This window comes from Phoca vitulina, unplaced genomic scaffold, assembly GCF_004348235.1.
Source record: "Phoca vitulina isolate PV1807 unplaced genomic scaffold, GSC_HSeal_1.0 scaffold7, whole genome shotgun sequence".
NCBI classification, from domain to species: domain Eukaryota; kingdom Metazoa; phylum Chordata; class Mammalia; order Carnivora; family Phocidae; genus Phoca; species Phoca vitulina.
This window is the reverse complement of record NW_022589710.1, coordinates 40,941,981-40,969,744: the sequence shown is the minus strand read 5'-3', so window position 1 is coordinate 40,969,744 and position 27,764 is coordinate 40,941,981. Positions and strand designations below refer to the sequence as shown.

The following is a 27,764-nucleotide window of genomic DNA, read 5'->3' as shown; positions in this document are numbered from 1 at the left end:
GGCTGGTTATATATATCCTCGGGAGTTGGGGGACGTAAGGAAAAGGGAGGTTTTAAAAGAACTTTCGTATGCTAAAGAGGACCTACAAGATAATGAAGCCTGGCCATTGTCAAGTTAAGGTTGTTTTCCCCTCTAGCAAGGTATTAACATTGAGATAGTTGGGAGATCCCTGGAAGATGTCACACGTGTCCCACCCAGGAGTGGGGGGAGGTTGCACGGTGTCAGCTTGTGCTTTGTCTTCAGCTAGCCTGCCACACACACACACACACACACACACACACTCACACTCACTCACACACGGCAGGCCCTGCCCTACGTGTGCGCCTCTTTCTACTTCTGCCCGCCCAGAGCCTGGCTCCCAGCCTGAGACGCAAGGGCAGAGTGCAAGGAGAGCAGTCAGGAAATCAGAGAGAAAAGCCTGTGCATTCCTGCTTCCTTCTCAGCAAGTTTCCCAAGCAATGGGGCAACTCAGGCTGCTGGTGGCTGGGAAATTGGGGCACAAACATCTCTGTGGCAAGGGTTCCCTGAGAGCTGCCTTTTAAGGAAAAAGCCCCCCAAGCTTCTTGAAAGCCCCTCACCATCCCAGCAGGCTTTACGCTCTGCAGAGCATATTCTTCCCCCTGGGACCTTTTCTGTCCGGGTTCGGGAATAAGATAAGGGTTTCCCCAGAATAGGCGAGAAGGACACGGGCCCCTGTCATCTTCCAGAAGAGCCACGGACCCATCGCCTCCCGGAAGCCAGCAGCACACCTGTCCCACAGCCCCTTGAGATCGGCTACCTCTGTCCAGCAAGGAACTGTGACGCTCAACTGTTTCACTACCCGGGTTTGGGGGCAGATGGGGGTGACCCGCTGGGCACGGGAAGGGCATCTTCCCCTAAATGAGAACTGAGGCATCAGGGACTGAACAGAGAACAGGAAGGACCAGACCCGGATCGGTGCAGGCCCTGGACAGGTCCCCCGGGACAGAAGGCCTGTGGAGTGCGCTCAGTGGGCGGCGAAGGAGAGAAATGGCTCTCCTGTCCCAGCGGTAGCAAAGTGTTGCGAGGGAAGTGTGAGTGACGGCTGGGAAGGCTGCAGAGGCGCGGGAGGTGGAGGGCAGGGAAGGCCAGGCAGATAAGGCTCTGGGTTCTCTCCCCTTTGGGGCCGCAGCCAGAGAGACAGCACCAGCAGTTGCATAATCCTTCTATTTGCCCAGAGCCACATTTTGTCCTGAAGCTTGCTGCCCTGGGAGGGGACTGAAGAAGGCACCTAGCAAAGACTGGGCAGGGAAGGGAGTCAGTGGAGAACAAGAGGTGTGCGGGGTCCCCCAGCCTTCAGCAGCCACGCAGGAAGATGGAGGCCCACAATGTGACTGCCCCGCTCAACTTCACCCTCCCACCCAACTTCGGCAAGCGCCCCACTGACAAGGCACTGAGCGTCATCCTGGTCTTCTTGCTGCTCATTATCATGCTCTCGCTGGGCTGCACCATGGAATTCGGCAAGATCAAGGCTCACTTCTGGAAGCCCAAGGGGCTGGCCATCGCCCTGATAGCGCAGTATGGCATCATGCCCCTCACTGCCTTCACGCTGGGCAAGGTCTTCCAGCTAAACAACATTGAGGCACTGGCCATCCTTGTCTGTGGCTGCTCCCCGGGCGGGACCCTGTCCAACGTCTTCAGTCTGGCCATGAAGGGGGACATGAACCTCAGGTAGGACTGGAGGTAAGGAGGGAGCCGCCTGGGGATGGAAGCTGCACCAGAGATGTCACAGTCTCGGGAAAGAGCAGGGTCAAAGTCAGGGAGTGAGTGGGGGTCAGGTGGATACTAGGGCTGGGGGTGGTGGGCATTGAGGCCAGAGCTTATGCTGGGCTGGAGACAGGAGTTGGGGTACATCTTGGTTTAAGCACCAAGTCAAAGGGGCCCAGCTAGTCCAGAGGCCTCCTGAAAACCCCCTTTCTTCCAGAGGTGTCTCAGATGGGCCACAAGAACTGACCTGAAGGAGTACTATTTAAACCCGAGAGGCCTCTGGGGAGCTCTGCCCCCTTACCGTGGTAGGCAAGTTGTCTGCTTTGAGGCCAGAGATCTGAAAGGGAGTGCACAGGGGTTCCAAACTTCTCCAGGGAGATCAAGGTGGCTTAGAACCAAAGACCCTTCCCATCCCTGTAGAACAGGCAAGACTTTTCAAAGATCCTTCCAGCTCTCCAGGCATATGGGATGGCTTCTCTTAACTTCCCCTATGGGCCCATCAGACACAGGAACACATCCATGCAAAGACATAACCAGGCAGATTCTAGAGGTCCCCAGTCCTGGCACGGGCCATGCTGGGCTACATGCACCTCAGCCAAACTGGTAGGGGTAGAACCCCTCACCCAAAGCATCACAGCAGAAATCTGGGCTCGCTTCTGTAGGGGCCGGCTGAACACCTGTCCTTCCAAACAGGTGGGACTCTGATCTAGAACGCCAGAGTGAGGCCATTTCAGACCTGCTCCAGCCTCAGCAGCAGCCCATGCTGACTGAGGGAAAATCACCAGCAAAAGCCCTTGCCTCTCTGTGAGCCTCCGTCTCCAGCCTGCCCCCTCCGAGGTTCAGTCCCCAGTGGAGACCCCATCCCGTGCCAGGCAGGGCAGTGGGTTCGGACAGCGCAGCTGCTTGTGCGGGCTAGCTCCCTGCCAAACGTGCTAAGCACACCAGCCAAGTCAGGTGATGCAGAGTAAGGCCACCGATCTTTAAGTGAAAAACCAAGAGTGAGTGGGTCTTCACTGGGACCCACCTTCTGAGCTCCAGACTCTCTACCCTGTGACTCAGCCCTCACTGAGGCAGTTGATGGGAAGACAGGCACAAAAGGGGGTTTGGCTTGTACAGTCTCCCATGGGAACATGTTCAATGTTCAACTACCTGTAAGGAAATTCTTCCCTCTATCTGATCCAAATCCTTCCTGCTGCAAAGCAAGCCCTCCGTCTTCAATCTGCCCTGTGGACAAGGCTCACCGCAGCCCCTGTGTCCTGAGAAACCCGGACCGCAGCTTCATCCCAGTGTAGAAGGGGTGTTTGTAGGTGTGAGTGACCAGATGTCCCAGCCTCAGCAGCCCGTGGGTGCCAGTGAGGTGCTGCAGCATGCCTGCCTCTGCCAGGTCCGAGCGTACCACCAGCCCAGCCTCCAGCCCCGCAGGAACACGAGCCCTCCTGCCCTCCTGCTCGGCCTCCTTGCCTGGGCCTCTGGGGACGCTCACTTCTACGAAGACCCCACAGAGAAATGCTGGGATGCCCGCCTTCTGCCATAAAGCCCCTTCCCACAGACAAGCCCCCACGCGCATGAAACCACGCCTCAGACCCCAGCAGCAGAGCATGTACGTCACCATCTCCCTTCACGGGCTGCCAGACTTTAACTGACAACTGGAGTTCATCTGGGACAACTCCTTACGTTAATTATGATGAACTGATACCGATAATACAAAACAGCCAGGCACTGCAGCAAGCACCTCCCGTGAAATCCTCATACGGCCTCCTGGGAGGAGGTGCTGTGCGGAGTCCCATTTTAAAGATGAGGAAACTGAGCCACAGAGAAGCTAATACATTTGTCCAAGGTCTGGGAGGCTCCAAATCCTGTCCTTTCACTCAGATGCCTTCAGGGCCAGGCATGAAGATAAGGGAACAAAGGGGCTGCAGGTGGCCCGCCAGCCGTGGGGCACGGACCCCCCCCCCCCCCCCCGCGCAGGCCGGATGCCACGGGTCTCCGCCGTGGGTGCTCTGTGGGAGCGCGGAGCCGCCGCCGCCCGCTTCCTGCTTTACAAGAGAAGGGAGAAGCTCCCTTTTTACAGGAAAACTCCAAAGTTTTCACTATTGGCCACTCATTAACATTTTTTTTTAAAGCCCTGTGCAAGCCGAACGGAGTATGTGCCGGGTCAGAGGCTACCAGTCAGGACCTCTCTCTAAGCACAACACTAGACGATCTCCCCTGTAGAGTTGGGGCGAATCTGACGACCCCGATTCCGCTTTATAGACCAGGAGCTGAAGTCCAGAGACTTGCCAGAGGTTTCCCAGAACTTGCGGGAAAGTGGCGTCTGGAGCCAGTCCCAGGCTCTCCTGCGGGTGTTGCTCCTCACAGCTGGGGTGAGTCTGCGGTGGCCGCCCTCACAGGCCGGAGGCCACCTTCCGGGAGGCTGGGCCGCGGGGAGGGCAGCCAGGGCAGCTCCTTCCTCGCGGCTGCCACCACACACCAGCTCCCGAGGTACAGGGGGCCCACAGGCCAGGGAAAATGCCCTCAAAGTTGAAGTGAGCTTGGCTCTTCAGAGACGAGGAGAGTGCCAGAGGGCCATGAGCTCTTCCGACCGCCTTTGCTGCCCCTCACGTTCAACCAGCCCGCAGGCCTCCCCCCGCCCCCCACGTGGGAAGCCTAACCAGGAATTTCACACTTCACCAGAGGCTGTCAGGGCCACACTGTTCTGCCAGAACAAGCTCGGACCTCAGAGCTAGAGTCTGGGCAAGTCACCTCCCCTCCCTGATTCTCACGGTAAAGGGAGGATCACGACAGTGATCCCGGAGGTACCTGGAGGTCTTGGAGCATGGTTTCCATCCCCCTGAGTCACAAGGCACACCATGTCCCAGAGCAAATTCCAGAACTTCTGACATGCCAAGCCAAAGTAAGCATGACTCCTCTGTTCAAGGGCATCAAAACAAGCACACAAGTTGTGTGTGGCTTTTCTCCCAAGAAGAGATCAATAGCTAGCACCGTAGCCCCCGTGTGTCCCTCCCCAATCTGGTGCCCCGCTACCCACCCCAAGGGAGCACAGACCCTTTTACACTATTACTACCTATTTGTATATATCCATAAGCAAGACACATTGTTGTAGTTGCATGTTCTTAAATTTTATATAAACAGTGCCATACTGGCCAGATCACTTGACAACTTGCTTTTTGGAGATACAGGCATATGAGTAGAATCGCTACTTCAGTGCATTTGAGCCCCAGTGCAGTTTGCTCGAATGTATCTGTTCTCTTGGCAGACGTTTATTTATGTGGATTTCATGTTCTGCTGCTTTGAACATTCTTGTAACTGTGCCCCATGCTCCCATGTGAGAGTGCATATAATCAAAGCAGGACTGCTAGGTGGTGGGGTCCACACACCTACAAATAAGTCTCCAGAGTAGTCCTTGCACTTCACACTTTCCCCAGCAGCGTATGAAGATCCTTCTTTTTCCTTGTCTTCATCTGTCCTCGGAATTGTCAGACTTTGTAACGTGCGCCATCTGGTGAGAGTGAAATGAGTCACAGCAGTTGTAAATGTGATTTCAAGGGAGATTTAGCACCTTTTCGTATGTTTATTGGCCATTTGGCCAATGACTGTTTCACCATTGGTCTTCTTCTAGAAATATGTCCTTTGCCGATTTTTCTATGGGATTGTTGTGTTTTTTCTCATTGATTTCTAGTTATTTGTTTTTTTGTGGGTTGCAATGGTCTACTCACAGTTTGGGGCTGGTCTTTATACCTTGATGATGATGTCTTATAATACAGAGTGCTTATTTTAATTTAGTCAAATTTACCAATATTTTTCCTTGACAGTTTGTGTTTGGGGAGGGTTCCTTTAAGAAATCATTGACTATGCTCAAGGTCATGATGATATTCCCCTACATTTTCTTTGAAAAGTTTTAAAGTTATGCTTTTCACATGGAGATTTTCAACCTAGAACTTACTTTTACGTATAGTGTGACCTAATTTTATCTTTTCCAGATGAAGAGAGAATTCCCAGTACCACTGAGTGAATTTTTCTCTGGTAATTTGTAATTCCATCTCTCACATAGATAAAATTCACCAACATGCATGGGTTTTGTCTGAGCCCTCTCTTCTATTGGTCTGTGTGTCTACCTTGCACCAGTACCACCAGTACCAGTTCTTAATTACAGGGACTTTATCAGTCTTGATATCTGAAAGGTGAGTCCCCACACCTGGTTCTTCTTGAAAATTATGTTAGCTATGGGGCGTCTAGGTGGCCCAGTTGGTTAAGCGTCCAACTCTTGGTTTCGTTCAGGTCATGATCTCAGGGTCCTGGGTTGGAGTTCTGCTTGTCCCTCTGCCTCTGCTCCTCCCCATGCTCTCTCTCTCTCTCTCTCTGCCTCTCAAATAAATAGACTAAAAACCGTTTAAAAAAGAAGAATGGGATGCTTGGGTGGCTCAGTTGGTTAAGTGTCTGCCTTTGGCTCAGGTCATGATCCCAGGGTCCTGGGATGGAGCCCCACATTGGGCTCCTTGCTCAGCAGGGAGCCTGCTTCTCCCTCTGCCTGCCAGTCCCCCTGCTTGTGCACTCTCTCTCTGACAAATAAAAAAATAAAATCTTAAAAAAAAAAAAAAAGACAAAGAAAATTGTTAGCTACACTTCACCCTTAACTCTTCATTTGATTTTGGGGATTAGGTCTCAAGTCTACAAAAAATATTGCTGGAATTTTGATTAATAGATTAAAAATTTAGAGGCCATCTTTATAATATTGTGTCTTCCCATCCATGAAAATGATATAGCTTTTCTTTTTGGGGGCAGGACCTTATTTTATACCTTTCTATGGAGTTTTATAATTTCTTCTATAAAGATCCTGCATGTCTCTGTTAGATTTGTTTCTAAACACTTCATAGATTTTGTGAATATTATGGCATTTCTTTTTTTTAAATTGCAATATAGTTGAGAGAAAATATTAACTTTAGGTGTATAGCATAGCGATTTGACAATTATTTACATGATAAAATGTTCACCACAGTAAGTGTAGTTACATCTGCTAAATGGTATCTCTTTTTAAAAATCCATGTCCTGGCGTGTGGTGGAGTGGGGGGGAAGAAAAACCATGTCGTAGTTATTTTTCCTAGGACACAACTGATTTTTTCATATTGTTGATGTATTAAAAAACTCATGGATTCTCTTACTTTCTAGTTGTAGTAGAATTTCACTTGGATTTCCTCTGTGGACAGTCCAATCATTGGCATGTCGTGAAAATTTAATTTCTTTTTTTTCCCCCCAGCCCTATATAGTTTTTATTTCTTGTTTTGCTGTGCTAGCAAAGACATATATATATGTGTAGTGTGATTTACAATAGAGGTGGGTAACAGGTATCCTTCCTTTATATTTCTTCTTAGAGGAAACTTTCTAATTTTTTACCATAAAATGTACTGTTTGCTGTAGATTTTTGATAGATACCCTTTTCAGGTTACGGAATTCTGTTCTGCTGCTACTGTGCTAATTTTTTAAATGCATGAACACTGAATTTTGTTGAATGACAATTTTCTTAGCTATGAAACGATCATACCATTTTTCTTTAATGTGATAATACAGCGATATATGTCAGTAGATTGTCTAATGTTAACCCATTCTTACATTGCTGGGATAAACCCATCTTATTCTTTGAATTATTTTGTAAAGGCATTGCTAGATTTGTTTGCTAATATTTTATTTAAGATTTTTTCTTCTTTGTTCATGGGTGAGAATGGCCCCTAACTTTCCTTCCTCATAATGTCCTTTTGCAGCTTTGATTTTAACATTATACTATTCGGGGTGCTTGGGTGGCTAAATCGGTTAAGCGTCTGCCTTTGGCTCAGGTCATGGTCCCAGGGTCCTGGGATGGAATCTCACATCAGGCTTCCTACTCAGGGGGCAGTCTGCTTCTACCTCTGAAACTAATAATACATTATATGTTAATTAATTGAATTTAAATAAAAAAAAATTAACCTTAATAAAGTTATACTATTTACATACAATAATTGGGGCATGTTTCCCTTTTTGTATTCTCCGTATAATATTGAGTCTATACTTGGAATGTCTAATCGAAGTCTGCTATAAAACTATACACATCGTGTGGGGTTTGGAGGATAGGTTTTCACTACTTACTTCATGTCCTCAATGATTCTAAGTTGATTCAGGTTTTCAGCTTCATTTTGAGTTGGTTTGTATAGATTATATTTCCCAGGAAATTGTCCATTCAATCCAAGCTGAAAAATGAAAAGTACAAAACTGGCCTTGGTTTCTTCTATAACTCCCTAAAATCTTTAATGTGTCTGTAATTATGTACCCTTTTTCATTCCCAATATAATCAATCTTTGCCTTCTTTTTCCTTGATTAGTCATGCCAGAGGTGTCTTTTCTTGGACTTGGAAAAAAAAGCTGCTCTTGGTTTAATTGATCCTCTCAATTTATATAAATTTTAAAATTTATTCTCTCAACTTTAATATTTTCTTCCCTCTATTTTCATTGATTTTACTGTTTCTCTCTAATTTTCTGAGTAAGATACTTAGTTCATTTTTAGTCTTCTGCTTTTCTATATAAACATTTGAGGCTATAAAAATTTTCCTCTAAGAATGATTTTAGTTGCTCCCCAGATTTAATTATTTTTTTTATCAAGATATAATTCACTTACCATAAAGTTCACCCTTTTAAAGTGTATAATTCAGTAGTTTTCAGTATATTTACAAGGTTGTACAACTATCACCAGTATCTAATTCCAGAACATTTTAATCATCCCAAAAAGAAACCAGTTAGCAATCACTATACATTTCTCTCTCACTCGAGCCCCTGGCAACCACTGATCTATTTCATGTCTCCATAGACTTTATAGAAGTGGGATCATACAATATGTGGCCTTTTATGTTTCTCCTTCTTTCACATAGCATATTGTTTTCAAGGTTCGCCCATGTGAGGGGCGCCTGGATGGTTCAGTCAGTTAAGCGTCTGCCTTTAGCTGAGGTCATGATCCCAGGGTCCTGGGACTGAGCCCTGCATCAGGCTCCCAGGGTCCTGGGACTGAGCCCTGCATCTGCTTCTCTCTCTGCCTGCCGCTCCCCCTGCTTGTGCGCTCACTCTCTGTCAAATAAATAAAATCTTTTTTTTTTTTATTTGACGGAGAGAGACACAGCAAGAGAGGGAACACAAGCAGGGGGAGTGGGAGAGGGAGAAGCAGACATCCAGCTGAGCAGGGAGCCGATACGGGGCTCGATCCCAGGACCCTGGGACCACGACCTGAGCCGAAGGCAGACACTTAACGATTGAGCCACCCAGGTGCCCCAATAAATAAAATCTTAAAAAAAAAAAAAAGGTTCGCCCATGTGGTAACATGTGCCCGTACTTAATACATTGCTTTTTGTGGCTGAATAATATTCAGTTGTATGGATACACCATATTTTACTTATCCATTCATCAGTCGATATTTTTATTGTTTTACACGTCTTGCTTATTATGAATAATACTGCTCTGAACATAAGTATACAAGTTTTTGTGTCAACATATGTTCTCAATTCTCTTGACTATGTATCTAGTAGAATTGCTGCGTCATATGGTTACTGCCCAACCCAGCAACAACACAGGAAGATTCCTATTTCTCCGCATCCTCTCCAAGACTTATTATCCATCACTTTTATTGTAGCCATACTAGTGAGTATGGTGATCTCATTATAGTTTTGATTTATATTTCTCTAATGACTAATGATGTGGAGCATCTTTTCATATGTTTGTCAGCCATTGGTATATCTTTTTGGATAGTGTCCTTTGAAGCACAAATGTTTTTAATTCTGATGAACTCAAATTTATTTTTTTCTTTTTTTTGTGCTCTAGATGTCATTTTCTTTCTTTTCGGGGGAGGATCTCTACCACCATTTTATTTTATTTTAAAATGATTTAAAACTAGAAGAGGAGAAAAATATCAGAGTGCATCATCTCTAGTAAGGCTAACTATTGTTTCATGACACTTATTTCCGCCCCCCCCCCCAGGGGTACAGGTCTGTGATTCATCAGTCTTACACAACACCCAGTGCTTACCATAACACATACCCTCCCCAATGTCCATCACCCAGCCGCCCCATCCCCCCCGCCCCCTTCCCTCAGCAACCCTCAGTTTGTTTCCTAAGATAAAGGTCTCTTATCGTTTGTCTCCGTCTCTGGTTTCATCTTGTTTCATTTTTTCCTCTCTTACCCTATGATCCTCTGCCTTATTTCTTAAATTCCACATATCAGTGAGATCATATGATAATTGTCTCTCTCTGATTGACTTATTTCGCTTAGCATAATACCCTCTAGTTCCACCCATGTTGTTGCAAATGGCAAGATTTCTTTCTTTATTTTTTTTGATGGCTGCTAATATTCCATTGTATATGTATACCACATCTTCTTTATCCATTCATCTGTCAATGGACATCTGGGTTCTTTCCATAGTTTGGCTATTGTGGACATTGCTGCTATAAACATTGGGGTGCACATGCCCCTTCAGATCACTACATTTGTGTCTTTGGGGTAAATACCCAGTAGTACAATTGCTGGGTCGTAGGGTAGCTCTATTTTCAACTTTTTGAGGACCCTCCATACTGTTTTCCAGAGTGGCTGCACCAGCTTGCATTCCCACCAACAGTGTAGGAGGGTTCCCCTTTCTCCGCATCCCCGCCAACATCTGTCATTTCCTGACTTGTTAATTTTAACCATTCTGACTGGTGTGAGGTGGTATCTCTTTGTGGTTTTGATTTGTATTTCCCTGATGCCGAGTGATATTGAGCACTTTTTTATGTGTCTGTTGGCCATTTGGATGTCTTCTTTGGAAAAATGTCTGTTCATGTCTTCTGCCCATTTCTTGATTGGATTATTTGTTCTTTGGGTGTTGAGTTTGACAAGTTCTTTATAGATTTTGGATCCTACCCCTTTATCTGATATGTCATTTGCAAATATCTTCTCCCATTCTGTCGGTTGTCTTTTGGTTTTGTTATCTGTCATTTGCTGTGCAGCTTTTTATCCTGATGAAGTCCCAATAGTTCATTTTTGCCTTTGGTTCCCTTGCCTTTGGAGATGTGTCTAGCAAGAAGTTGCTGTGGCTGAGGTTGAAGAGATTGCTGCTTATGTTCTCCTTGAGGATTTTGATGGATTCCTGTCTCACATTTAGGTTTTTCATCCATTTTGAGTCTATATTTGTGTATTAGATGTCATTTTCTAAGAAACTATTGTGAATCCAAGGTCGTCTCCCATGTGTTTTAAAATATGTGTTGCATTATTATTCTGTCCCAAATATTTTTTTCCATTATTAGATGTCATTTTCTAAGAAACTATTGTGAATCCAAGGTCATCTCCCATGTGTTTTAAAATATGTGTTGCATTATTATTCTGTCCCAAATATTTTTTCCATTATGATTTTATATTTGACACATGAAATTATTAGATACTTTATTTTTCCAATAGTTATTATTGATTTCTTGGTTTCAACTCTCCTCTTTTCACAAATATAGACCTCAGTTCTAGTCCCTCCCTTTATCATGAAAGCCTAAGCCTCCAGATAACCAAGACTAAACTCCACCTCCTACCCACTCCACACAGTGTGGCTTCAGCATGAGCTCACCCACCAACTCCTTTGCATTCTGTTGCTGGCACTTGGAAACCTCCCTAACTTTCCTACAAGCTCAAATATGTGTTTAGGTGTTTTAGATATTCATGGAAGAAGGATTTTCCCATTATTTAGGTCACAATATTCTTTGAGGGTCTCTCCTCACCTCTGACATCTGCTTATTCCTAGTGATACCTCTACCTGTTGCTGTCCTTGATGGCTATACTCTGGACCCTTTGACCTAGGCCATGCTTGATGTTCACTGAAGCTATATTTCACCTCTATGGAAACAATGAAGAAGTACAGATAGATAATAGGGCTGTGGGGAGGAGAGACATACACTTAGTGGGGCTTTCCCGGGGTCTTGCCAACCCCTCATGCCCAACCTTCCCACAAGAATGGAAGCCAGAGCCATATATTGTCACATGAATATCCACAAATACAACAATGTTCCCTAGCTGCTTCATTCTTTCAGTCAGCCTTTCTGGAAGGCCTCTCCCTATACAGGACTAACATGTATTGGAGGGAAGATGGAAATGGTAATAGTACAATTAGGATACAGATTAGAGCTGAGAAGATATATTATCCAGGCTCTGGGACTCACACTCTATTTATCGTAAATAATGTAAAGACAAACCAGAAAGTAAAGAACTTGAGAATATCAACCTGTAGCCTGTATTTCCTAAGCCTACTGGAAAAAAGAAATTAATGTATGTAAAATGCTTAGCACAGTGCCTGACACATAGGAGGTAATGAACAGAACAGTCTATGTTAACGGGCGCTCTCTGTTCTCTTCCTGCTTCTCCCCCCCAGCATCGTGATGACCACCTGCTCCACCTTCTTTGCCCTGGGCATGATGCCCTTCCTCCTGTATGTCTACTCCAGGGGGATCTATGATGGGGATCTGAAGAGCAAGATACCCTACAAAGGCATTGTGATATCACTAGTCCTGGTTCTCATTCCCTGCACCATTGGGATCTTCCTCAATGCCAAACGGCCACAATATGTACGCTATGTCCACAAGGTAAGAACCTGGGGACCTGGGCAGGGAGCAAGACCACCACTATCATCTCAGTGTACTGCCTGAGGAGAGTCATTGGGCTTTCCTGTGTCTGTTTCCTTCCTTATTGGAAAAAGAAAAGGGTCTACTATTGGTACACCTACTTCATGGGATTGTAATGTACATGAGAGTACCTTTGAAAAGTTAGGAGGAAGAAGGAAAATACCACACACAATTATATGATCATTATTTTCATAATAAAAAACTTGTATTATGTACCTACTAGATGCTAAGTTTTATGCTATACTCTGAGGTTTCATTGTCATCAATGAGTCTGATATTAGCAGAAAGTGAAGTGATAACACATGACAAATAAGATCAAATACAGTGTACAATTAAGTATTGGCTGAATGCAAGAAGATCGGGTGAGGGTAGACCATGAAGAAAGGGTAGGATTTGGGTCAGCCTGGGGGAGAGGCCCGAATAAAGGAACTCAGGGGGAACGAGGGCCAACTTGGAGGACTTGATGAGAAGCCAGAGGAAAACAGGGGAAGAGGCAGTGTACGCACTCTCAGCATTTCAGGTGTGGGACGGGAGGGAGAGGAGTAGAGGGGGCTTGGAGGAGCACTGTGGTCACACACAGGACATCATGCCACTTCCCTGCCCTCAGAAGAATCATAGACTCTTGGGAGTGCTGTGATGGACCGTCTACCAACTTTGTAACCCTGGAGCTCAGTCCCTGTCAGTCTCCCCCTCCAGCTCACTGCTCATCCCCCAGGGCCGGGGCTCCAAGCTCGTCCTCAGGAAGGATTCTGCCTCAGGCCAGCCTACAAGGCCTGCTGCTTGGAAGCTCAAGGCTTGGCAGCAGCTTTGGGCCTGAGACAAAGAAAATGTAAGTCAAGTTTTCAGGACTTTTCAATTTTCACACTACCGTCATCCAGGGTAGGTTTGCCCTTGTCCTGGCCCAGGCCTGATACCGTGGCTACAGCTCCCCTTCCACCCTGTTGGAAGACCTGGTCAAGTCATTCCTCCTCCTGTCCATGTTCCATCACCCCACCTCAGCTCTGAAGGGCAGCATCCATTCTCTCCACTCTTGCTTCTCAGAGATCTGCTTTTATTGATGATGATCCCCAAGTCCCCCAGCCTCCCCCACCTCTGCTCTCATTTCTTAAGTCTCTGTATTGGTTGGTTCTTCACAATCAGTATTGATAAAGGTTCACCTCTTTCCTAGCTATAAAAACAAAAACAAAAACAACCTTTACTGGGCTCCAACACCTGCCCTTCCTCCCCTACCCATGCTTCAGGAAACATCCCTCCCTGCACCTGCATCCCCCCCCCCGCCCCCCGCCACCTTCCACTCCCACCACACCCACCAGGGCCGCTCTCACAAGTGACAGGCCCTCAACAATTAGTCTCAGCTACTTGAATCCCTCTCTTCTCTCATCCTTGGTCTCCCATCCGCTCAGCATGATGATGACCACCTGTTCTACTTTCTTTGCCAAATCCAACAGACATTTCTCAGTTCGTCCTTAACTTTTTAGTAACTATTGGTATGGTTGACCATCGCCTCCCTCTCAGAAGCCTTCTCCCTCAGCTGTGGTGATCCGGGCACTCCTGCTCTCCTATTACCTCTCTGGCACTTCTTTTTGACTCTCTAGTGAGTTCATCTGGTGAAAGTTACTTCTCTGCCTCCAGCCCAGGCTTTCTGCCTTTCTTGCCAGATTTCCCTAAGCCCAGGATCTCCCCACCATGAGATCTAGTCCATCGCAATGACCATCCACAAGCTGATGACTTCCAGAATGCCATCTTCAGCCCTCAACTCTCTTCTGACTCCAGAATCCATCTATTAATTGCCCAATCTTTCTACCTGAATATGCGTCAGGCATTTAAAACTCAGTATGTCTTAAATTAAAACCATCTCCTCTCCAAGCCTGCTCCTCCCCATGTGATTATCTCAAGGAATGGCGTTCCATGTGCCTAGCTGCCTGAGCCACAAAACCGTTAAATCGTTCTCAGTGTCCCCTCTCCATCCCCTCTGATATCCACCTAAATAGGAGATTATCTATTCTGCCTTGTGTCACTTGGATCCATCCACTCCTCCCCATCTCTGAGAACACTATCATCCACTCAGGCCACTATCCTCTCTCACAAGACAACTGAAACAGCCTTCTAACCTGGCTCCCTGATCCAGTTTGAACCTGCGGATGGAGATGGAAAGTACAAACTCTTACTGTGTCTCTCTTACTGTGCTTAAAACACCTCATCAGTTCTGTACGCTCTCCAGGATAAACTTTAAAACTCCCCAATGTGGCTTTCCAGGCCCTTCTTGATTTGCTATCCCCAGCCTCTCCAGTCCCAGCTCTTTTCTCTTTGCACATGTCCTTCCCTCCACCTGGGACACTCCCCACATTAGCAGGGGAAAAAACCCCAGAAACCTTTGTGTCTATCATGTAATTTTATTCAAGATAATCTGTGGAGGTATAGGAATGCAAAAAAAAAAAAAATTAAAAATGTGAAATGACCCGTGGTATCATTTAATGCAACTCTGCTCTTCCCCATTTTATAGGTGACAAAGCCAAGGACTATACTGCCAGTCACAACTAATATAAGAATGTATGTCTCCTTTTTAACTCAGAGTAACTTTAATTAAAAGTATTCATCTGAGGATGCAGAAACAATCTCAGATTAGAGCTGGAAGGGCTTTCAAGATAAAGTTCAGTCTCCTGCCTTATTCCAATTTTATAGATGGAATGACTGAGGCCCAGGGAACTTACATGGCAGAGCCAGGACTATCAGTCAGGCTCCTATTCCTGTTGCGTTACACGCCTGCCACTCAATTCAACAGCAGAAATGGAGTCCAGTGAGATCTCCCTCTTGCATAAGATATAGTGAATGATAAGTTGAAAAAGGAGCAAACACTCGTCCCCGCCTTTTTCCACACTTAACCCTTCTAGAGACTTTCAAATCACAATTACCCAACTTCTGATAACTGGCTCTTGGCAGAAGGCATCTGCTCAAACTGCTCCATCCCTTGCATTACTTTGTGGGAGGTCACATTTAGATAGGCCAAGATACAGTTTCAAGGATGCTCTATTTGGGATGGCAATTCAACTAATACTTTAACTTAACCCATGCCAGGGTTTATTCAATTCTATGCAGTCAGGCTGATGAACCTCAGCATGACATGGTCCACTTTTACCACAAGCCATCCACCACCCTTAAATAAGGGTCGTGCTGTTCCGGTGACTCAGCCCCGCCCCCTATGCTTTTCCCCTCCCTGCTGCTACCTCCGTCTCGCGTGTCTGCCAACTTGGCGGCTTCGGCCGCTGTCAGGCTGCTGTGTCTTTTAACACTTGCCTCTGCTTCTGCTGCCTTCTCTCTAGTTCTGCAAACTCCCTAAATGAGATGATCTTCTTAGTTTGGCCATTCAGCAACCTGTGTGGGCCACCTTTGTGGGCAGAGTGAGCTAGATCATGTCCCGGGCCACCGGCACGCGGATGGATTGGCTGCCTGTGAATGTACTCTCCTCACAGCTTCAGGCAGCTTTCACAGAGCAGTGCAGTCGGCTGGTGCAAAAAACATGGTGACCTGTGGAGAAGCAACTACCTATGGCCTCATGTCTCAGCAGGAGGCTGGGGACAAATGGCGGGACTGAGAGTGACAGGAAGCTTTGGGATGTTCAATTCCTCTCCTTTAGCCGTGAAAAATAAGAGGTACAATTTAGTGAGTCAGTTCTTATATGCCAGGTGCTGAGCTGTCCACCTCACTCAGAAAGGTCGAGCAACTGAGCGAAGCTTACGCTCCTACAGACTGGCAGAGCCAACCTTCACACCGGGGTCACACCAACATCTGTGCTCAAAACCACTCTACAACCCCAGAGTGGAAGAACAAGAGTGAGGGAATAGAGCAGCTGCCCACAGAGAAGAGGATTTCTGGGCTCATGGACAATTTCTGTAGCCCAATGACCCCTACATTACCCATTACACTCTTGATGGGGACAAAATCTATTTGGTCATTGAGTAGAGGAAAAATCCAAAAGGAGAAATCAATCCAAATGCAAACTGGACAATTCATCAGTTAAGTCTTCCAATACAACTTGAAACATGTGGTTATCAATGAGGTCTGTGAAAGTCCTTCCTATCCTGGGGTAGAACCATTAGTTGGTACAGGTGACATTTAAATGGTCACATCAGGGGGCACCTGGGTGGCTCAGTCGGTTAAGCATCTGACTTCAGCTCAGGTCATGATCTCAGGGTCCTGGGACCCAGCCCTGCATCGGGCTCCCTGCTCAGCAGGGAGTCTGCTTCTCCTTCTCCCTCTACCCCTCCCCCTCGTTCATGCTCTCTCAAATAAAAATCTTTAAATGATCACATCAGCTGCAACATGGATTCAAACATAGAAATGCAAAACAGTGCAGCTGAAATTTGAGCAATATGTTAAAATGTTACCAAGACAACTTCGTGAATGTAATTAATGCCACTGAATTGTACACTTAAAAATGGTTAAAATGGCAACTTGTATTATATACATTTTACCACAATTTTTATTTTTTAAGATTTTACTTATTTGAGAGAGAGGGAGAGAGTATGCGAGAGCACAAACGGGGGGGGGGGGGGGGGGGGGGGGGGGGAGAATCAGACTTCCCTTTGAGAAGGGACCTTGAGACCACAAGACCTGTGTTGAAGGTAGAGGCTTAACCGACTGAGACACCCAGGTGCCCTTTATCACAATTTTAAAATGTTACTAGGAAACATGTCACATGAATGAACTGGAAACTGGAAGCAATACACCTAATAATTAGAAAATAACATGGTAAATTCAACAGAAGTTTGCTATATATTCCTTTACTCAAAAGATTAGAGGGATAAAGAGCCTTAAATTTATGCATATACTTTATCACTTTGGTGTGTCATTCTCTAAAATGCATAGACATGTGAGTGCACTTTGAAAGCTTTTATTCTTATGTTACACGTTAAAAAGTCTTACTGTTAATTTCATCATAAATTCACCTATTGAAAATTTAAAATGGTACGTAAGATGGGGGCACCTGGGTGGCTCAGGTCGTGATCCCAGTGTCCTGGGATGGAGCCCCACATCGGGCTCCTTACTCAGCGGGAAGTTTGCTTCTCCCTCTCCCTCTGCTCCCCGCCTCCTCCCCCAGCTCATGCTCTGGTCTTTCTCTCTCTCTCTCTCTCAAATAAATGAATAAAATCTTTTTAAAAATAAAATGGTAGGGCGCCTGGGTGGCTCAGATGGTTAAGCATCTGCCTTCGGCTCAGGTCATGATCCCAGGGTCCTGGGATCGAGTCCCGCATCGGGCTCCCTGCTCAGCTGGCGAGCCTGCTTCTCCCTCTGCCTCTCTCTCTCTCTCTCATGAATAAATAAAAAAAAAAAAAAACTCTTAAAAAAATAAAAAATAAAAAATAAAAAAATAAAAATAAAATGGTATGTAAGATGCAACAAATTTTAAAATAAAGCAAATTCTAAAATAAATGAAAACATACCATTGTTCCCAATAAATACTGCTTTCATAGCCACTCACCTGGGGCAGGGTGAACCTGCATTGTTTCTGATGTTGCCTTACTACCCAGAACATTTCTGAAACTTTTTTTGGTAACTTCCTTCATATCCAATCTGCAGGTCACTTAAGAAAGTAGGCTTGCCCCTTTATGGTTATAAATCACTTGGGGTCTAAAATCACATTACCTGGCTTGATCACCCACCTTTACCAGCTTCACTTCAAATGACTCTTGGCAACTTCCAGAAATCAAATTCATCCTAAAATGGATGCAGTCCGTACCCATAATGGAGATATTTGAGACAAGTATGACAGGTTCCAAGAATAACTTCTGAGTTCCAAAATATTTGGAGCGAGTGATGGTAATATGGTAGATATGTGTATACAGGCTCCAGAGATAATGACTTTGTAAGAAAACTTCTAATTTGTAACTAAAAACTTGTGGGAGGACGGAATAGTCTCATTCCTTCCAAGTCACAGCATTTACTGAAAAATCCATGATCCAAAGATGTCAACCAGAAGCCATGCTGGCTTAGTAACGTGAAAATAAAGGAAATCTCATTCAAAATACAGTTGGGAAGCCCTGAAGGGACTCCCACTGGCCTGAGAGTAGGTATGCCTTTTGAGTAGCTCGTGACTTTGGAATGCTATGGAACCAGCAAGGCTTCCTCATTTCTAACAAGAATAAAACTAAAAATGGCCTTTATGTCCAGGAATTATTAGATGCCATACTCTTGCCAGCCACTTGGCCATCATCAAGGTCCTGGGAATTCTAAACCTGATTCCCTGGAACCTAAAGGAAACCACCTCACTGATATTTCCACAAAGAATGCTGCTCTCAAAGGAACCAACAACCAAACCTCTGTCATGGTCCAAAAGGATTTCCCCCAAATGATAATCTAGAAAAACTGACTAGAGATGCTCAACAACTGGCCCCAGAAAAGGAAAAACAGTATTAGAAATCTATTAACTGATAGCTCAATTAAAAAACAACAACAACAAACTCTGGCTTGGCCAAATAATAATCTAGTACTGCTAGAGACTCAAAGTTCCCATTACTGACTACTGGAAAGTCTTCATGAACCAATACTAGCGGGGAAATAGTAACAAGGTCCCAAAGAGTGCCTATTTTGCTTGACCCACCTGCCCAAAATAGAATTCAAGAAAACCTGTCCACACTGCTCCCCAACACTTCAAACTGCCGAATGGACTATTTGAGGTTTGATAAATGGATTTTATACAGCTTCCTCCATCTCACAAATATAAATATGTCTTGGTAATGGTTTGTATGTTTCTTCACTGGACTGAAGCCTTCCCTTGTAGATAGGCTACTGCTACTTCTATGGCTAAAATCCTACTAAAGATCATCAACCTCCCTCGAACTTCATAGTGACCAGGAAATTCACTCCACCAGTCAAGGGCTTTGACAAGTCTGTGCCGTTCAGCTACTTTTACAACACTTTCACTGTGCTTACCACCCTCCATCTTCAGGGCTAGTTGAACACACGAACAGCATCATTAAGACTCAACAAACAGCATCATTAAGATTCAACTGGCAAAATTTGTAGGGACCCTTCAAATACCATGGCCAAAGGCACTGCCATTAATCCTTCTAAATCTATAGTCTGTTGTTTGCCATGCTTTAGTAATCTTCCCACAGTGGGCTCCCAGGAGAGGAAGATTTTAACTATCACACCTTGCCATCCAAAGATTTCATCTACTGGAAAAGACAGCTCAAGATTCTCTTCAACCCTGTTGAAAATGCCCCTATCAGGTACTGTTCACAAACTCTTGTGCCACCAAACTAAGGAACAGACTTTTGGATCATCTAAAGAAAGCACCAACCCTGACTGGACCTGCATACCAATTCGTGACGTAAAAATAATGATTTCCAGGAATTGAAGCACATGACACTTGAAGAAGACAGCTTTCCCAAGATGATGAGATTAGGCCTATATTCTTTTTTTTCAATGTTGCTTCTTAACCTCATTTCCTCCCTTTCTTGGCCCAATCTATTGTAAAAGGGGGGAAACTTCCTGTTGGATCTGTCACCAGAAATTGCGATCTGTTCATGAGGTCAGAGATCCCTTCCCTGTAACCAATTTCTCTTTTATCCCAAATTATAACTGGGAGACCTATCAGGTTAGGCTCTTATGGCCACGTGTTCTCATACCTTGTTTCAAAATTTCTCCAACCATAACCATCAATCCTTTGACCTCTTTTTTTTTTTTTAAGATTTTATTTATTTTTCAGAGAGAAAGAGCACTCGAGCAGGGGGAGTGGCGGGCAGAGGGAGAAGTAGGCTCCCCGCTGAGCAAGGAGCCTGACGCAGGACTCAATCCCAGGTCCCTGGGATTATGACCTGAGCTGAAGGCAGACACCCAACCGACTGAGCCACCCAGGCATCCCAATCCTATGACCTCTTTAGCTGGATGTCTTTAGTTCTGGGATCCTATTTTAGGACTATCAAACGTACAAACTCATTATTCTGCTATATAATCATTTTTAAACTTTGTACTTACTGCCTGTCAAATCTCTACAGAAGTGACACCAATAGGGAGATGTTAACTCAAAGACTTCAAGATGATCTCCAACGCTTACAATCCTGGCAAGACAGAGACCTCAGATGGGAAATGCCTTAGAGTTCTCCCTCACACCCTTCGTTCTTAGTCCAATGTAGCCCTTTCCAACGTGGGACACAACAACCAGGGAAGTCCTTCCTGGCACCGAGGGACAAAGCCACTTTAGCAGATGCAACTACTAAATATAAAAAACCTGACTCTTGATCAGCAATGCTTTTGAAGAAATAACTTGATCGAAAGGGAGAAATGTGAAAATAAAGAAAACCTCATTTAAAATGGAGTCCAGAAGCCCTGAAGGGAGAGCTCTTCTGCACTGCCAATGGCCAAAAGAAGCATACCTTGCATTACCCAACAGAAAGCTTACTTTACATACCCCAGCAGGAGGAAGAATTTCTCCTGGCCTAGCAATAGCCCTGCCAATGAGGACTCAGCGAAACAGCCCCTCCCAGCTTGTCCTCTCTAAAAGCCTAGTGGCCTGTTCTCAGCACTTGGCTCCGGTTCACCATAGCTTGCTTGTCCCAAACTGCACTTCATCGATTTCCAGAATTCATTTTGCTGGTAAATATCTGGCTCTCTTGTTCTTTTAACAGTCAACAGTAACAAAAATATTAAGTCTCTGTTGTCCAAGAAGCTTCCTAGCTACCCCTAAGAATTCCAAAAAGATGGAAGATAAAGGTTTTTTTGCACTCCCTCTTCAAATACCATTTTTTCATTAAAATGTTTCCCACCTTTGATACCCACCCATGCTTCCTCAGACTCTCTGCTCCTCCCTATCCCCTACCACCCTTCTAATTGCCTTTTCTTCCTATCCTCATTTACAGGGAGGGAAGATCATCATGCTTTTGTTAAGCGTGGCCATCATAGCACTTTCTGTCATCAATGTGGGCAAGAGTATCATGTTTGTCATGACACCACACTTGCTGGCCACCTCCTCCCTGATGCCTTTCATCGGCTTCCTGCTGGGCTACATCCTCTCTACGCTTTTCCGCCTCAATGGACGGTAGGTATTATTTTTTAAAGATTTTATTTATTCCTAAGAGACAGAGGCAGAGGGAGAAGCAGGCTCCCTGCCAAGCCTGCTTCTCCCTCTGCCTCTCTCTCTCAGTAGGTATTATTTTATTTTTTATTATTTTTTTTTAAGATTTTATTTATTTATTTGAGAGAGAGAATGAGAGATAGAGAGCACGAGAGGGAAGAGGGTCAGAGGGAGAAGCAGACCCCCCGCTGAGCAGGGAGCCCGATGCGGGACTCGATCCCGGGACTCCAGGATCATGACCTGAGCCGAAGGCAGTCGCCTAACCAACTGAGCCACCCAGGCGCCCCTCAGTAGGTATTATTTTAGATCTCAACGTCCCACCGGCCTCATTCTTGTCCTGCTCTCTCGGGAAAAGGGTAAGATCCAAAACCCGGGGGAGGCATTTTCCTGGCAGTATGTACAAATGCATCAACTGAACAAGGAACTTTGGACAGTGAGAAGCATTGGAGTAAGTTACTAAATGGTTTAGGAACAAAAACATCTAATAACCCAAAGAGCAACAGCTCATGACGAAGTGCTCCCTCCTGAGCCCAGATTCCATCTCCTCCTGAAATCTGGTAGCTAAACGACTCTGGAGTAGCTCCGTGTCATCATGGTGATGATCATCTTCCTTTTCCACTCTTCCACCTTGCCTGCCGAGGCTTTAGTCTTGACAAGGACACCACTGGGTGACAGCTCTGCTAAGTGGCACTAAGAGTTGAAGTGGCTATGGACCTCTGCTGTACTTTAATCCAATTCACAAACTCAGGGGCTATTTTCAGAGACAGTCAGCCTAACAATCTGGTGTAGGATTATCAGACACACTGTCTACATAATGCAGTACATTTCAGAAACTTTGCCTCTTTTCAGCCATAAACAAATACTTATGCAGAAGTCTAAACATTAGTAGCACCCTAGTGCCCTCCCACATGCGCCCCCAAACTGAATTGCTTTAAAAATACAACTTAAAGAATTATCCATTTTAAGAACTACACTAATAAAGAACAAATTATTATAGGATATAGCATGTGATTAGAGTTAAAAGGCTTTCAATGACCTTTCAATGACCACTAGATGTCAATTTTCAGTGATAAATGCCCACATAATCAAGGGCCATCAGAGTAATTAGTTCCCCCATAATAAATGTGCTGAGACAGCTTTCAGAAATTTTTAGTAACTATTTTAAAACACTACTATCACAACTCAATAAATGTGTATTCAGTAAACGTAAATATCCCATTCCTCAGTCCACAAAACGAGAGCAAAACCAAGAGTATATTCCAAAGATAGATAATGGGGCTGAATCTTTTTTTTTTTAAAGATTTGAGTGAGCGAGTGTGTGTGTGCGGGGGGGGGGGGGGGGGGGGGGGGGGGGGGGGGGATCTCACGCAGACTCCCCACTGAACGAAGGCCCCCATGTGGGGCTCGATCTCACAACCCTGAGATCATGACCTGAGCCATAACCAAGAGCCGGACGCTCAACAAACTGAGCCACCCAGGTGCCCCCTCAAGTTTGTAATCATTATGGTTTTGGAATTAAAGATCTTCAAACCAGAAACTAGGAAACGGGACAAGGTCCCCAGGCATTTCAGACCATCTTCTACTTATGTTCATACTGCAACTGTCCCATATGTAAACTCTATAGAACAAGCCAATGAATGATACTGGCTCACACTTTCATCCCTCATCAGCCAGACATCTCTCCAAATTTTAATTTGCCTGCAGAAGCAGACAAATGGTAAATCTCTAAGCTACTCAAACTCTAATCATAAAAACTCCCTGCCATGAACCTACCAGTCACCATGCACTCCCACCTTCATTCAATGGGTTTTAGGTAATTTGGGGAGGGAGGGAGATGGACAAGTGAATTCACACCTTCACGTCCCTTCTAAGGAAATAATGGCTAGGTTTGTTTTTTTAACCTACACAGGTGCAGCCGCACTGTCAGCATGGAAACTGGATGCCAAAATGTTCAGCTTTGTTCCACCATTCTCAATGTGACATTCCCCCCCGAAGAGATTGGACCGCTTTTCTTCTTCCCTCTCCTTTACATGATTTTCCAGCTTGGAGAAGGGGTTCTTCTCATCTTCATTTTTCGGTGCTATGAGAAAATCAAGCCTTCCAAGGGTGAGTATTGAATCATTCTCCTTTGCATTCTCCCATATTGGACCTGATCCTTGCCAGCAAACAAATCTCTGGCAGGTACCTTTTAGATGGGGCTTCAACTCTTACCAAGTCACTAGAAACCAGGTAGCACCAGAAGTAGGAAAGGACTTCAAAGAGCCAGGGCTATTTCCATGAATTGCACTCCAGCCGGTCTTCTAGCTGGAAGAATCGACTGTGGAGAGACTTTGCCCTCATTGGAATAAGGCAATTTTGACTAACTGGGGAGACCGTGGAAGACTCTATGTCTTAGATATTTAATAGCTGTGAGATAGTTGTGTGAGTGCTCCTATTCAAAATCTGGAAAATTCAGTTTTCTTTAGGACTAGGTTCTTCTTAGAACCAGGTTAGACCCAAACACCACTGGCACTCCTTAATGAAAAAACATTAAAGCAATGTAGCCTAATAAGCCAGGAGCCAAAAGACTCCCAATTCCGGTTACACAGTAAACAAGTTTATTACAGGATTACAATTATCTAGTTTGTTTAGTCTGATCACTATTGAATTACTTTCTAAATAGCACAGCACCTCTTTTCTAAGATGTTCAGAGCATTTTTTTTTTATTCTCTTCATAATAAACCTCAAGGAAACCTACTATGACCCTTCCTCTTGGTGGACTTCAACTGCAAATGTCACTTTTCCAAATCAGGAAACCTTGCTCAGTAAGGTACTTCAGTAGAATTCTAAACAGTATACTCACTCATATCCTTCAACTCGATCTTGTTTCCCATGAACGTGAGGGGCTCCTTCAAGATGTTTTCTAAACCCTGGGAATGGACTCAAACCCTAGGAAGACAACCTTCCCCGGGGGGACTTCATTCTCTCTCTTGGTAGCTAATGTGGATTTACAATTAAGACAGAATCTCATCAAGCAGCCAAAAAGAAACCATAAGTAGCTGACTGTACTTCCTAACTTTATAAGCATTGGTTTAAAACTACAGTGGAAGGGGGCCTGGGTGGCTCAGTTGGTTAAGTATCGCACCCAACTCTTGACTTTGGCTCAAGTCATGATCTCAGGGTCATGCCCGCCTCAGGCTCCGTGCTCAGTTGAATCCACTTAAGATTCTCTCCCCGCTTGCAAGCACATGCTCTAAAATGAATCTTAAGGGATGCCTGGGTGGCTCAGTTGGTTAAGCATCTGCCTTCGGCTCAGGTCATGATCCCAGGGTCCTGGGATCAAGTCCCACATCGGGCTCCTTGCTCAGCGGGGAACCTGCTTCTTCCTCGGTCTGCTGCTCCCCCTGCTTCTGCGTGCTGACAAAATCTTTAAAAAACAAAAACACAGTAGAGTTGTGGAAAATAATCTAGTCTGATGCTTACCTGAGAGCAACTCAAATTTGTTGCCCATTAAGTCTTTAGTCTCCACTGTCTTGCAAAAGTAGTGTGAGGTGGAAGCTTCTAAACCAACCAACCAGATTCCCAAGTTTGCAGGGCTACAATGCACCTCAGAAGACCTTCTTTGGAGCTAATGCACTGTAAGGGCTGAAGCAGCTGTGCTCAGAGTGAAGACTCGTTCTTGTGTTTCTGAACCCTGTACCCTTCTACAAAAATGGGGACAATCTATCTTAGATAGGTGAACCCTGAGTCCTATGATCACCACTCACCTCCATACAGGCAGGAAAATCGGTGTCCAAATACAAGAGGGGGGCATGGGAACTCCACTTAGAAGACCCCCTAAAAGCTCTTTCATCCCTGCCCTTTCCAAGTCAACCCTGTGGAACACGTACCTCTCCCACGCCATTGCCTGTACCAAGAAGCTAGAGAGGAAGTGACGAAGAGTCAATAAATCCTAGACTTATTTGTAGGATTACCAGTAGGGATGTTGAAGGGAAAACCAATCTTTCCCCCAGAGTTTAAGTCACGGGAAGCTAGGTGGTAAAGAGATGGGGAAAAAACCCACAAAACCCCACAGAATACAACTTAACACCTAGGATGTGCTGTCTTTGACGGAACAAGCTTTGTATTAACTACAGTTGCTCTCCTCCACCCTTGACTCTTTTCAACTTTCCAGATAAAACAAAAATGACCTACACAGCTGCTGAAACTGAAGAAACCATTCCAGGAACTCTAGGAAATGGCACCCACAAAGGGGAGAAGTGCTCCCCTTGCACAGCCTCGCCTTCCCCCAGTGGCGTGGATTCTGGTCAGAGGGCAATTCAGTGCAATCAACTGGAGGAGAGCAAAAGATGAAAGACCACCAGCGCCGTGTGTCGACTTTCTCTAGCAATGCCAGCAGGAACTATCAGAACTGACAAACCTTGCCTGAAGGGAGAACAGTCTACCTGAAGAGCCTCACCTATCCCCAGCTCAGAGGTTGATATTTGTTTAAAAAATAAAGACTTGTTCAAGGACAGCCCTATGAAAAACAGAAACCAAAACTGCTTTTTGTCCCTGAATTTCCAGAACAGTGTTCCATAGGAATATAAGAGGCACTCAGCTTCTGAACTAGCCAATAAATAGGGGCTTTTACCCTAAAATCAACTATCCAAATCCTATTCCAGCCTTTGTGACAGAGAAGAGGAAATAAATGCTCAGAGCGCTGCCAGATTTTAAACTTCCAAAGTCCTTTACTAACCTTAAAATTCCCTTCTGACGTTTCTGGGGTTAAAGCTCCTGAGAACGCCAACATGACACTGAATGTACAAAAGCAGACAGAAAATGCAAAAGCAATTAAACAAGACTAACTCAAAAACTCAGCCGTAATTTGTGAAATGGACATTTCTGGAGACTGCAGAGGGAGAAGGGAAAAGCCAGAAAACAAGGAAACCCGAACATCCACAGAATTATTCATTAATCTATCCCATCAATTAACTGTCAGTGGTTTTCGTATGATCCCCTTCAAAAGTCAAGAGTACTACAAGCTACTGCAAAATGAGTGATTTCTCTAAAGTCTAATTCTAAAATTTTGAATTTTCTCCAATGAAACATATATATTGCTCATATGCAAGCAAATAAGCATTAGGTAGAATAAACAATACTTGCAAATAACAGACTGTGGCTACTTACTTACTTGTGATTTTTGTACCGTTTAGTATGATTAAGTTCAATCGAAACCCTAAGGACAATTTTAGGGCATCAGTTGCCCAATGTTCAGGACCACCAATACTCCTGATACCAAAGCAAAAATCACCAATTGGGGGGAGAAGGGGGCGCCTGGGTGGCTCAGTCGGTTAAGCGTCCATCCAACTTTTGATCTCAGCTCAGGTCTTTGATCTGTGGGTTCAGTTTAAGCCCCGCACTGGGCTCCAGGGTGGGTGTGGAGCCTACTTTAAAAAAAAAAAAAATTACCAATCTGGGTCACTAACACTCTTAAAAAAAGATCTGTGAAAAGGTCTACCCAACTATTTTTACATATTATACCCTTATTTACGAATCTGTTCAAATTGTTCTACCAACTAGCAGTCATCACCGGCCAGGAAACTTGGTTAAGCAGAACCAACAGAATTAGTTTTCTCAGGAAGGTAGGGGTAGATCTGAGATCTAGTATACTCCCAAATTATCCTTCAACAGAGAACTAGGTAAAAGAAATATATAAGGAAAACAAGTTACACTATGTCACACAAAAGCTGGCCCTAAAACTTTGCTTAGGATTATACTCAGACTCCTATTTCTCAGATCCTGGATCTGGGAATTAAGGTTAATTTGTTGGTTCAAGCCAACTCCCAGTCATCTCTGCCATTTGCTCAAAGGGCCTTATTTTTTTTTTTTTTTTTTTAAAGATTTTATTTATTTATTTGAGACAGAGAGAATGAGAGAGAGAGCACATGAGAAGGGGGAGGGTCAGAGGGAGAAGCAGGTCCCTGCCGAGCAGGGAGTCAAAGGGCCTTATTTTAATGTTTCACTCTGTAACAAATATTTGTAATAGTAAATTGGTAAGCCACTGACACTTCAGGGGTAAAGAAAGGTGAAAAACTAAAAATAGAATAAAGTCAACTGATAAAACATCAAAAAGTACATCCATCATACTACCCAGTTACATATAAAAGCCTAAGGGAAAAAAATTGCCTCTTTCCATTTGGTAGCAATTGACTCATTTCCAGCCTTCCAACCTAATAAAAACCTAGGTTCCACTGCTTTACATTAATTAAGCCTCCACCCGAGTAAATTAATAAGCACAACACTCAAACCCTCCCTAGAATCCGCCTCATTCATGGTAGAAGGATCAGCTTCCCCATTTTGTGG

The 27,764-nt window shown here is 44.8% G+C and overlaps 1 protein-coding gene across 1 annotated transcript; it reads left to right on the top strand.

The window, feature by feature from the left end:
- The first annotated feature begins 1,161 nt into the window (after nucleotides 1–1,161).
- SLC10A1 (solute carrier family 10 member 1) lies at nucleotides 1,162–26,786 on the top strand. The gene is made up of 5 exons (XM_032405422.1): nucleotides 1,162–1,689; nucleotides 12,118–12,328; nucleotides 21,226–21,404; nucleotides 23,350–23,546; nucleotides 25,594–26,786. The coding sequence occupies exons 1-5, from the start codon at nucleotides 1,334–1,336 to the stop codon at nucleotides 25,770–25,772; spliced, it is 1,122 nt and encodes a 373-aa protein (XP_032261313.1). The 5' UTR covers nucleotides 1,162–1,333; the 3' UTR covers nucleotides 25,773–26,786.
- The last annotated feature ends 978 nt before the right edge of the window (nucleotides 26,787–27,764 follow it).

Bases quoted from the DNA above. Each gene is read 5' to 3' on its own strand.
- SLC10A1 (XM_032405422.1), top strand. From the start codon at position 1,334: ATGGAGGCCCACAATGTGACTGCCCCGCTCAACTTCACCCTCCCACCC. The intron at 12,329-21,225 runs GTAAGAACCTGG...CCTCATTTACAG, and splicing joins ATGTACGCTATGTCCACAAG to GGAGGGAAGATCATCATGCT. The intron at 23,547-25,593 runs GTGAGTATTGAA...TCAACTTTCCAG, and splicing joins GAAAATCAAGCCTTCCAAGG to ATAAAACAAAAATGACCTAC.